The following is a 13,185-nucleotide window of genomic DNA, read 5'->3' as shown; positions in this document are numbered from 1 at the left end:
AATTATCTCCAACATTATAATGTACCGACGCTAAATATCCGGTCTTTACAAATAACTATCTCTAATATTATAATGCATCAGATAACTATTCTACTACAATCAGTATTTTCATCTTTAACAAGATCTGCTCCGGATAAGTTGGTCACCTTTTCCGATCCTCATTGATCAAACATTACTATTAACGGGTTACCTTTAGGCTTTAAGTATTACGGAAGTTTCTTTAGAAATTTTAAAAAATATCTTTATTGAATAATTTATTTTGTATATGTAACTTTTTGTATGGTTATTTAGGCCAACACAGTATCTCAATTAATTCATTTGCTAGCAGATACTCGTTCAAGAACAACAAGGGAAAAAGAAGAGATATCTTCGTAGGAGTAAACGAGGGGTGGTTCCCTTCACAAGTTGATTACAGTTATGGAACATAGCAGTGCATTTTTTGAGCCAGAAAAAAAAAAAATAATCTTTTATTTTTGCAACTTTTTCAGGAGCTTGGACCTTGAGAATGAGACATGCAAAAGAAATGTAGCTTTCCAGGCAAAAACCGGACAGAACGACCACCTTGAGAGTCTTGTAAGCTATCTATATCTAAGTTTTACTAAAGAGAGGAAGCCACATTGATCGTTAGAAAAAAGAAGTTAGGACCCTGCAACCACTTCTAGAGACGTGAATACATGAAGAAATCCATGGATAATTTAAGTCTTCAAAAAAGATGTGTATACATACAAAAAATGTATACACATCTTCGATGTTAATGTTTCTTAACTTACAAAAAAAAAAATAAAAATTAAAAAAAGAAAGACTTTAATAAACTACCATCTTAAATTATAACATGTTTCTCAAGTTCTCGACCCTCTTTGATCTTAAAGTTCCTCCATGTCTTTGACAGACTAAACACTTCAGAGATCTGTATGTATACAAAAAAAAAAAAACAATATCAAAAAGTAACAACAAAACAGAAATCCAACACGCAACAACACTGATTAGGTTGTATCATGTTTTTCTAGTTCTCAAGCCCTCTTTGATCTGAATGTTCCTCCACTTGTCTTTCAGGTCACCAGGTTGACGTGTTTTGTGAAATACACGGCGACCAAATTCCAAAATTTTTGTCCATGGAAGAGTACCATCACTATTTACAGAAAATTTCTGCACTGCATCCTGCATTAGTAAAATTGCTCTTTAGTACGGCAAATGCTATCGAGCTACTTAGGTGAAGCATTGCTATTTCAAATGCCTAAGGGTTAGAAAAAAGGTGCGTAGAAACATTAATAAAAGTATAAATAAACCAAAGAATTTAGTCATGACTAAACATTCATTTCCTAGCACCCAAAAAAAGGGACAAACTCCACAGTACAAAGAAAGCAAGTTGAAGCCTGAAATACTCGTCCTTCACAAGTAGCAATGCTTCAGACAGGACCAAAGTCACAACCCAGATATCACCATGTTCAGCATCCCTAGAAATAAGGTGAGATCAAAGAATGTATACCTTGAGAGCTTCTTCCTCCTGGACAGTCCAAGCAAGTTTCTTTCGCCTGCCAGAAGGAATTATTGGGTTTGAACTGCAAAACAGAATAAAGGCAAAGTCAATCTTCACCAAGGGTCCGTTCGGGGTGTTTCAGAAAACGAGGTATTTCAACGATTTCTAAAAATCATTTATTTGAAAAAATGATTATAGAGAAAAATAACTTTTACTATATTTGGTTAATGAAAAAATTATTCTGAAAAATGACACTGGAAAAAGATTACTGTGTTTGATTGAAAATAATCTTATAGAGAATTATGGTTAAATTTACTAATATACCCTCCAACATAAAATATTTTTTTAATACTACAATAGCATTATCATCTCCATCAATTTTAATATAATAATTATTATTATATAGCCTTTTGCATAATGCACTCCCTTTCTTAATTTTTTTTGCAAAAGCTCTTTATTGAATGAATTTAGAAAGACATCAAACAAATTTAATAATTACATAGTAGCTTTATTGAGGTTATTTTTATCAAATATGAATTACAACTACTTGAAAATTTATCAAATACTAACCCTCCCATGATATTTGTTTTACCTTTTCTCTCCAAAAAATAAGCATGGGGCCCATCATTTTTTTTTACCATCTCTCTCTTCTCTTTTTCATTCCAAACATGGTAATCTGACATAGAATTCATTTTCTCATGCTAGATTACCCCCAACCAAATGGGCCTCAAAAAAAATTCAATCTTTACTAACCAATGCATACAGAAAAGACTGTTTGCTGCTTGCTAACCTCCAAAAAATGAACTTAATAACAGAACCAGGTTCCAAAACTAACTCAATAGCTGTTAAGAAGAATTCATGATTCTAAAGGACCAAAAACAGACATTTGAGAACCAAAAAAAGAAAAAGTTTTTCATATACTTATATGGAAGAAGAGACAAACAGATGAAGGCATATCTATATAAATAAAGAGGCCTGGATGAAGTGCAGAGGTGTCACTAAGTGGTTGTGTGATTGCTGGGAGAAACAAAGAGATTCTCGATCAAAGTTTGCAAGAAATTATTAAGGCATGTGAGGGTATTATCATGGGTTTCTTCATAAGAATTTTGCAGACTTCAAATTTTGTGGGTTCATACATTTGCAAAAGTTTGCAAAGAGAAAAATACTTTAACAGTAGCACCCATGCCCAATCAGATCATACCGACTAAAAGGCCAAAAAGAATAGCACATTCAAATATCTCCAATGACATAAATAAAGCATACTCTTATGGGGATTTCTCGACCCCCGAGTGACTCCACATCCTTAGCCACTCCATTCTTATCTAACAACTGGATTCTTGTCTAAAAGACTAGCCCCTCCAAGAAAATAAAGAGAGACAGAGATAATAACCAAACCCACTGCCTCTCCCCCTTCCCCTAAATTAGATATTAGAACCCCGGGAGCAAGTATATACCTCTTGGTTTTATCTCTCTCTTGCTCTCCCTACAAGAATGAAAAGAGAAGTGCACCAACCAAGCATGTTGGTGAACTTATCAATTACATAATAGGGGAAAAAATCTTAAGCTACACAGCACAAAAGCCATCCATCTTACAATCAGACATATCAGCCATCCATCCAATACTCTTCACTCTTAGGTCAGACATGCAGCACTCGTGCCAAATGCTAGTACAAAATAAACACAAACACGGCAGCCTCATTATCATCTAGGCTCCATTAATATAATCAAGCTAGGATCTTCATTAACCCTCTATTAGTGTAGCTCAAACACAGTGTTCTTTTTTCCCCTATGCTCCATTGTTGTAATGATGGCCCACTGGGATTTCTTTTGAAGAACATATATTATGCTCACACTCCATGCGGTAATTTAGGCAAAACAGGTGTAGGTTGTCTACATATAGCATTCAATGACAAATTATTTGCACAAGCAGGGATTGATGAGATAAAATGCAATTAGGCGTAATCACAAGAAATTGCAATTAGAGATAAAGAGAAAGGTTCCCCTCCGGTGTCACAAATTCAGAATACTTACTAACGCTTGGGTCGAGATCTGTACTTTAAATTTTTGCCCGGTGAAACCTTGTTCCAGCTCTGGTCTCCTACTGTTCCTTGGGTATGACATGCCTCACCTACAGCAGCATGTTGTCTTCTACTCTCACGGTGCTTCTCACTGGTTTGTGGAGATGGTGATTTGTGGCCGGTATCATGGTCAAGAAAAGCTTCTACTTGCCCCTGATTTTTCAAGTGCTGTGTCTGTAAATGATCATCAGCTGAATCAATGTTACTGTTTTGCTTAGCTTTGGAAACGTCATGAGCATGTACACCAGTAGATGTATCCCTATCCTCACAGGGTAAATTACCATTATCAATTCCTTCTTGAGGTTCTGTTGGTTGCTGGTGCTCTGCCACCCAAACATGTTCACTGTTATTGCCCAATTCATTCTCCACATTGATGATGGTATCAGCATCCTCAGAGTCAGGGAAGCTAACTTTCTTGAACATCTTATCATGCTTATTTTCCACTGGATTATGAGAAACATCACATCCCTCAACACCAGATGGATTATCCATTTGTTTACTGCACAGCTTGGCTTTATCACAAACCTTGGCAACTTCTAATTGCTGGTGTTCTTCTTGTGCTGTTGAAAAGCTCACATTCAGCTTGTCCGCATGAGGGACAGCTGACTGATGACTCAAATTTCCAGCAACATCTGCTTGACTTGTTTCTCTATGAACTTTTGGAGATGATTGTTCCTTTCGATGCCCAGGAATAGGATCCTTTCCGAGAAAAGCTGAAAGGGCATTCTTGGCCGATGAAAGCTTTTCCCTGGCTTTGCAATATGCAATAGCAGCTCTTCTAAATGAACAGAAGGGGCAGTAGAAAAGACCTGTCTTCTCAACTTTAACAAATGGTCCCAAACAGCTTTCATGGACACCTATCGAACAGCCACTGGCACTACAACTTAACAATTGACCACCATTATCGCACTTTATACATAGGCCCTGTTCTGTCCAATCCCCAGTAACAGAATCATGATTTGCAAGGCTTTGAGAAGTCAGTAAGCGGTGCTTCTCATTATCAAAGACATCACAAAGATTAAAATCAGAAGGAACATCACAAGCACCATCGCTATCACTTGATGCCTCTGGCATCACACTTGGCACACCAGAAAATAAGTCTGTCTTGCCGGATGCTGGATTCACATTCTTCGTACTTCTATCTGAACTTGCATTTTGAAGACTTGAGTAATCTTTCAACAATTGAATGGTATCACCACCAGTACTACCAATGTCTTGATGTAAGTGACTACTACCAGCATCAGGCATGTTCTGCTTGGGCAAATGCTGTCCAAGTCCGGAAGAATCCTTTTGCAAATTTACATCATTACGATCAGAAGGTGGTGCAGCTGAAGTTTGTCTGAGTGGCTGGATTTCACCACCTTTTCCAAGTCTAGAAGAATCTTGTTTCAAATTGAATTTACCACCATCAGGAGCTGAAGCAGCTAAAGTTTGTATTAGTGGCTCGATTTCACCACTGCTAAAATTAATCCTCTCACCATCTGAAACATTCCGCTTATTCACATGCTGTGCAGATCCAGGATAATCTTCTTGCAAGGTCACTGTGCCACCATCATGTGCAGTAACAGGTGACCTCTGTTTCGGTGACTGGATTTCAGCATCCTTTCTGCTTAATCTAAGCTTCTTTGCTCTTTGATTATCATCATCAATGCTGCATCGCAAACAATCTGCTCGACTATGTATGCACAAGCCACTAGGTTCCTTCAAAGATGAGAGAAGTTGACTATGGCCCTCCAGAGTGGATGACAGCTGCTGACAACATAAATTCATATAAGCTGCTGACAACATAAATACATATAAGGCAAGCATTATATAAATCATGTTATTTAGTTGGGAGTACAAAATTGGGGATTAAACATACTAACTGAAGAGAAGACTTCGGTAGGGAAGCCTTCTTTTGGAGAATAAACTGGTGAAGGTCAGGAGCATGCAGCTTGTCTTTATCCTTTTCAAGTTTGCATAAACCTGCCACCTAACAAAACAAATCCATGGCTTACAAGTCAGCTGGCGTATGTCATATAAATTGGATGATGACACTACAGTAGGCACTGAAAAGGCAGACGAGAAATCCAAAAAAAAACTTAGGCAATTTGGTGCTAGCCAAGATGTCTGAATGCACTAAGTTGAAACATCAAGCCAAATAAAGGATTATAACATTGACAGGCGAAAAAAAGAACTTCCAGGAAAAATGGAACATTGTATTTCTGAACAGGAGAACTGTTTTCAAGTAGTCTCAACAGATTATATCATATGTATTCATCAATACTCGATCAATTGCTCTGAGGCTATTGATAAACAAGATTTGTTTAAATCACTATTTCTTTTTAGGAAGCATGGATACTTCAAATCACATGCCATGTCCGTATTAGTACCAATACCTGTTGGATACTTCTCAGATATAAATTTGATACTTGTGTTAAGTGCCGTACTTTTCAAAATTAAAAAAACATGCAGATACCTCTCGGGTACACTTAAGATACTTACCTGATACCTTGAAAAATGAGGGGAAAGCTTTTGTCTCTTTTTTTCATGTTAACCTTTTGACTGTGAATGGTCAATTTGGAGTTTATGATGTTAATATTAAAGTATGAAGTAAAGATTTGAGTGTATGGATTTGAAATGATGACCAAATCATCTTGCCAGCCAGTCCCAATACTTCCAAAAGTTTGTAATTTGGAATAGATCTCAACCTAGATTTGCGAGGCTACCTTGCAGCCTAAACTTCATTATGTCCCCATAGTATATAGTAGCTAAGATACAATGTGGTCCCATGGTTGAATGGTTGACCAGGTGTTAATATCAATGTTCTAAGAAAGATTTCATATCAAATATCACCTGTGTTGTATAGCTCATCTAATCACCATGCATTAACATCCTTCATTTGGAAGGGAAAAGAAAGCTAAAATAATTTGGAACCATAGAATTACAACGGCACCTATATGTGGCTTGACTTTTGCATCTAATATGTCTTCAATTTCTTTTATATATGCTCCAACAATGAAAGGTACTGTGTTCTTATAAGAAAAGAGTAAATTAAGATGCTCATGTCGGCATGTCAATGGACAATGATATAAAAAATCAATAGCATGTACTAACAAGATTTTATGGAAATCATTGCTTCTCCCAAAGATGATTAATGGCTTGTCCAACAGACTCCACTAACAATTGGTAGGTCCATTTTCATGGTAGGAACACGTGTGCACAAAGCAAAGGTATTTTACCACATAACCAAGGCCCATTATCTCAGAAAAGGGATATAATATATTGAGACTTATGTAATGGGATTCTGAAATGCTTATCTGATTATATGCATACAAATATAACAAATAAGCCATTCATGCATGTTTGTATGTGTTTAAAAATTTGCCTGGTGGATACAACAAGGACATGAAAGGAACTTGCAAAGTAAGCGTATTAATGCACTAAGAACTTGATTGAAATTCAGTTCCCTATGCTATGAGCCTAAGGAAATCTTTATTCGTTGCACGCTATCCTACGAAGCATGGAAGCAAATATAGGAGATGGCTACAAAACAATACAGATATGTTAATAGAACAAATCTTGAAATATTGGGATACAATGCAGCTAGGGTACATCAAGGAATACATACACATATGCACGTAAATGTATCAATACATAGTTATGCATTATGCATTTTATATGTACATAAGTCCATACAATACATATATACATATAAAGAAAAAGTGTCCATGTGTAGTAGGCTATCAAAATAACATAGTCCATACTTTATCCAGTAGACATAACTTTTACAAGCTCACTGCTAGTTATTATTCCATATACTATGATCTACACTTTATATTTTAATATTAGTATCAACAAATTAGAAAGGCAACCTCCCCCTCATTTTTGGAGGTATCAAGGAAGCATCTAAAGTGTATTCAAGAAGTAACTGAAGTGCTTTCTAATCTTGAAAAAAAGGATTCTTAACATGCTTATTGGGCATGTATCCAAGAAGTATCCAACAAGTATTGGTATGCGATACATATATACTATATGGACACAAGGATTTAAGTCCCAACGGGATATCCCACGGGACACTGGGACAGGATACCATCCCATGCGTCGGGACAAGACCGTTCGGCTAGCGTTCCAGCGTCCCAATCGGAATGTCTTGGAACATCCTTTATTCCAAGTATCGAGACGGGGCAAGACGGCGGCGCTTCCTATTCTATGAAAAAATCGGGATGGCCTCATTCCATGAGATCTAAAACCTTGTATGGACACATGTGGTTTGAAGTATTCGTGCTTCCCATATATTATCTTACTTTTTTGCTCTATCAAAGATATTATATGTATAAAAAAAAAGATTAGAGGACTACAAGCAATGCTATGCCAACACAAAACTTTAGGCGTACATGGTGCTTCATACCTAATATGGGTTACTTGACTTGAGGTAGTTTATTGAGCAAGATTTATTAATTTATTGCTCCTTTATTGTATTCCTCATCATTTACCATATTCAAATATGAACTCAAGCTGTGCATCTATCACTACTAAAATGGGATAGTTCTTCCAAATTCTAAGATTATATTGTTGAACACCTTAACATATCATCTAAATGACCCAACAAACTCACTTCCATTTATCATGAGTATAAGATATTTTAAGTATCAATGTTCCAGGAATATATGACTATATCTAAATTAAAGAAGATAGAGTCAAGATAATGAAAAGATCGTGATAAGAAAACTAAAAAAAATAAAGCAAAGGAGACTTCTCTAATTCATGTGGGCAAAATATTCAATAAATAGGATTGAAACAAGGATATGTGTGGACCAGAGAATCAATTTTTCGCTCATGAATTCATTTCTTCTTTTTAAAACCTAAAAACCTAGTCAATGAAGACAAAGTGCATAAGAAGGTAATTACATGGCACCACGCCCCTAGAGTTTGCATAATAATTGTAAAAGTATTTAATTATTGTAAGGTAATAACAATATCATAAATGTGAACCATCTCATTGTCGTTTTTGATAGTTCAGCATCTTATAAAATAACCCTATGTAAGTAAACATAACTAAGTTCAACATCATAAAAATGTCACGAGCTTGTCAATGCCATCCATGTATATATGAAATGTATACATCACATTGCCTTGGACTATACGGGCTCCACGTGATTTGGTAATTCAGACACCTAGTTAATCTTGATGCCTCAACCCTTAGGCTATAATGAGGTGTCGCAATTCATTCTCCTCATGGGAGCCATTGTATCCCACCAGGCATCCATTACAAGCATTTGCTTTAAGCAGAAACTGGCAGGTATTCTGCTTCTCCTCATGCCAACATGGACAAATTCCACATATGCTCATACATCTAGCACATATCTATAGGCAAAAACCCAAAAGAGATTTGATATTTTGACCCAAGGTTGGGTACTGGCCCCAATTCAATACCCACGTTTCTCTTTTAATTTAGAAAAAGAATGCATGCATCACTCGCCCCAGTCACCAAACTGCAAGATTTTATCATCACATCATCATCAGACAATACACCCTACTTCCTCCACCACCCAAAGACATGTTCTCCTTCTATAACCAAGTTTCACTGATCTCACTTATTTAGCATCAAAATCCGCCAAGATAGCAACTTGAATAAGAAACAAAGAAAAAGCATCCTCCAAGAAGATCAAATTGATCGAAATAAGCATCAAAGATACAAAATCAAGCACCAAAATCATCAAAACAACACTCAAATAACAGAATACAGAGAAGAGGGAAGAAAAGCTTATACTTTTTTCAGAACGTCCACAGCCGGTTCATTCGCACGAAAAGAAGCTGATGTTGAAGGAACGCCCGAAGCAGACGAAGATGGCACAAGCTTCTCCAGGTATCTCAATGCGACTCTCTCCCGCACGATTTCGGGAGCATTCTTGGAGAAATCCGGATCCCTACAAATAATCGCTGCAAAGGATTTGGAAATTAGTCTCGAAAATCTGAAGAACGAATCCCTAAATTTGAAAAGAAGAGAAAGAAAAACCCTAGTTTTGTATGGTCCCTTACTTTCGAGAATGGAAGCATCCAATTCCTCGACTTGGGCTAGGGTTTCCACAATCCAATGCCATGGGAGGAGCTCCGTCGCCATGGCGAAGGGTAAGCAAGCGGGATTTCTCTCCTTTCTCGTTTTATTTCAGTTGCCGGTTGATTCGGCTCTTACATTGGAAGGCATGGTAGGATGGTTCCTCTAAGCGCATTCCCCCATCGGGCGCGGATCTTCTTTTATTATGTTAATAGCCAGCTCGTCATGTGATTTAGTTTTTTCAGACGAAGAGAACTTGTACGGTGGTTAGATAGGGGAGTTCATTACTTAAGTAAATTTTTTTTAAAAAATTATTTATCAAAATAATATATTTTTTATTTATTTATAAAAATAATATAAATTTATAAAATATCATTTAAAATGATATTTTATAGTCTTCACATCATCACCCTCTCTACTCTATATGGACGATCAGAATAAAATAAAATAAAATAAAATCATCATTTTACAATGTCATTTCAAATGGTGTTTTTGAAAATACCAGACTTTAATTATTTACTTCTTAAAAAATATATATATATAAAATATAATTTTAAATTTATAAAAAAATAAAAATTTTGATTTTGATTTAAATAAAAATCATCGTTTCAAATTATTTTTTTCATTTCAAATTATTTTTTTTAAATATCTCAAAAAAATAAATCTAAAAAAATAAAAAATAGAAATTATAATTTTAAATTTTAAAAAAATAAAAATTTTAATTTTAATTCAAATAAAAATCATCATTTTAAATTAGTATCCCCATTTCAAATTATTTTTTATAAAAAAATATCCAAAAAAAAAATCTCAAAAAAATAAAAAAATAAAAAACACCATAAATAAAAAATAAATAAAAATTATAATTATAATTTTAAATTTAAATTTTAAAAAATAAAAATTTTAATTTTAATTCAAATAAAAATCATCATTTCAAATTTGTATCCCTATTTCAAATCAATTTTTTTAAAAAAATATCCCAAATAAAAAAATACATCAAAAAAAATTAAAAAATTAAAAAATACCATAAAAAAATAAAAAAAATAAAAAAAAAGAATTATAATTATAAATTTTGAAAAAAATAAAAAATTTAATTTTAATTCAAATAAAAAATACCATTTCAAATTACTTTCCCAATTTCAAATTAATTTTTTTAAAAAAATATTCCAAAAAAAATACCTAAAAAAATAAAAAAATACCATAAAAATAGAAAAAAAAGGTAAAAAGTGAAAAAAAATTTAAATTTAAATTTAAATTATTAAAAAATTTAAATTTAAATTCAAATTCAAAAAAAGTTATCGTTTCAAATTATTTTTCCTATTTCAAATTAATTTTGTTAATAAAATATCCCAAAAAAGAGAAAAAGTACCTCAAAAAAATAATTTATTAAAAAAATTAATTTGAAATGAAAAAAGTAATTTGAAATGGTGAATTTTTTTGAATTCAAATTAAAATTTTTAATTTTTTATAATTTAAAATTTTAATATTAAATTTTTTTTATTTTTTACCCTTTTTTCCTATTTTTATGATTTTTTATTTTTTTACATTTTTTTGAGATATTTTTTATAAAAATTAATTTGAAATGGAAAAATTAATTTGAAATGATGATTTTTATTTGAATCAAAATTAAAATTTTTATTTTTTTATAAATTTAAAATTATATTTTTATATTTTTATTTTTTTTTAAGAAAGTAAATAATTAAAGTTGCTATTTGAAATGGCATTTTCAAAAATGCCATTTCAAATGGCGACTTTAATTTTTTTTTCGTCCACATGGAGCAGAGAGGATGGTGACATGGAGACTATAAAATATCATTTCAAATGATATTTTATAGATTTATATTATTTTTATAAATAAGTTAAAAAATATATTATTTTGATAAATATTTTTTTTTAATTATTTAAATAATAAACTCTTATAAAGGGATCACCTATCGGTTCTATGATGGAAAGGATTGCAATAGCATCATTCGACTGGGGAAAAGAAGTTAGAAGACTTCAAAGCTTCACGATTAAAAATATGAAAACTTTAACGGATGGGTAGAGAAGTGTAATGAAACAAATACGAGCCATATGATTGAAGAAAACTCGTACAGACTACAAGAAAAATCTCTTTCATTGTAAGCTCAGTTCTAATTCAAAAGAGTTTCACATAAGTGAAAGTTTTGATAAAAAAAGATAAAGTACAAAAACCTTTAGGTAGTCTTTGGTATATCACCAGTAATGTAATTATTGGGATCACATGAGCACTGGGGTGATGTGTGATCATTGTATTTGATATATATAACATTGAAATATCACTGAAAATTGAATTTTACTGTGTTTGGTATATTATCAAATAGTAATAGTGATAATGCATGACATACTATAAATAATCTTACATATTGGTATATAATAATTACTCTACAACTTGATTAAATATTTTTCATTCGCAACTCCTAATAAAAGCATATAGCAGCAGCAAACAAGAAGAAGAAGAACAACAACAATAATAATAATAATAATAATAATAATAATTATTATTATTGATATCTATTTTAATTAATCTATTAAAATGATATTATGATAATATTATATATAATTGAGCTTGACTAGGCTCAGCTAATTTTGACCATCAATATCTGAGTTGCTCGTTAAGAATGATTTAGCTCATCAAAATAAAATGAAAAAAAGAAAGGTACGAAGGATTTAGCATGATCTATCCATATCAATTAACCATACCTACCTATAAAAATAAAATAAATATCAAATAAATAAATAAAAAGCATCTATGTTATTTAATTAAACAAGCCAATAAAAATAAAATAGGCATCTAGTAGATAAATAAAAAAGGATGTCCTTTTATAGGGGGTCTTATTGAAAATGAAAGATCAAAGAAAATAAAGAGATGAGAATGCTTTTTTTCTTCAAAATTTAGTAATTAAGAATATTTTTGTCATAAAATAATTTTAACTCATCAACAATACCCGATAATGTGCTATCATTTGGGGTATATGTGGTGATAGCATCACTACACAATACAGTGATATTATCATCAAATTTATCACTGGATTCTTTGGTACTGGATGAAATTTTATAATGCCAAATAAGATGATCATATCATCTAACTCACATCACTAAAGATAATGTGAAATATCAATTCTTATCAAACAATATTTTATTTTATTAGAATTATAGGCATATACTTTTTTTTTTTTTTTTTGTGTGTGTGTGTGGTCAGTACAGGGAAGAAGGGTCCAATTAATTTGAAATTCTTCACCTGATGATTTTTTAAAAATTTTTTTTATATAGTTTTTAAAAGGGTAGAACTATCTCTCTTCCGTAAGGAAAGAGAAGAGACGGATGGTCGTAACTAAAAAGCGGGTACATCATCAAAGATCGACCGGCGAACCGCTTGATAAATCACGGCCCTTCTATTAGATGAGCACACTGTGTCAATCACGTGCATGGCACGTGCCAAAATTTTGAGTCTCTGATCCAACACTCCATCGTTTCGTTGCTCGCTCGTGCTGTCGTGCGTGTGGCATACCGTTATGTACCTTCGATTCAATAATCAATGGTTTATGTATTTCGTCGCCTAGACAGCCCTCTGGTCC

The 13,185-nt window shown here is 33.0% G+C and overlaps 1 protein-coding gene across 2 annotated transcripts; it reads right to left on the bottom strand.

Moving 5' to 3' along the window:
• Positions 1-787: 787 nt before the first annotated feature.
• LOC105044011 (uncharacterized) lies at positions 788-9,797 on the bottom strand. 2 transcript variants are annotated; one of them, XM_010921779.4, is made up of 6 exons: positions 9,577-9,797; positions 9,308-9,477; positions 5,417-5,527; positions 3,509-5,307; positions 1,487-1,559; positions 788-1,158 (listed from the first exon to the last, which is right to left on the bottom strand). In XM_010921779.4, the coding sequence occupies exons 1-6, from the start codon at positions 9,656-9,658 to the stop codon at positions 994-996; spliced, it is 2,400 nt and encodes a 799-aa protein (XP_010920081.1). In that variant the 5' UTR covers positions 9,659-9,797; the 3' UTR covers positions 788-993. The 2 variants fall into 2 exon arrangements, with proteins under 2 accessions (XP_010920081.1, XP_010920082.1); XM_010921780.4 differs by having other exon boundaries at positions 3,509-5,304.
• Positions 9,798-13,185: the final 3,388 nt, after the last annotated feature.

This window comes from Elaeis guineensis, chromosome 4 (genome assembly GCF_000442705.2).
Source record: "Elaeis guineensis isolate ETL-2024a chromosome 4, EG11, whole genome shotgun sequence".
NCBI classification, from domain to species: domain Eukaryota; kingdom Viridiplantae; phylum Streptophyta; class Magnoliopsida; order Arecales; family Arecaceae; genus Elaeis; species Elaeis guineensis.
The sequence above is the reverse complement of the archived record's forward strand: the minus strand, read 5'-3'. Positions and strand labels throughout refer to the sequence as shown.

What these genes read in the sequence shown, in the direction of transcription:
- LOC105044011 (XM_010921779.4), bottom strand. Translation starts at nt 9,658, where the DNA reads ATGGCGACGGAGCTCCTCCCATGGCATTGGATTGTGGAAACCCTAGCC. An exon ending in CTGTGGACGTTCTGAAAAAA is followed by an intron (nt 5,528 to 9,307) that starts GTATAAGCTTTT and finishes TTGTTTTGTTAG; the next exon opens with GTGGCAGGTTTATGCAAACT. An exon ending in AGATCTCGACCCAAGCGTTA is followed by an intron (nt 1,560 to 3,508) that starts GTAAGTATTCTG and finishes TCTGTTTTGCAG; the next exon opens with TTCAAACCCAATAATTCCTT.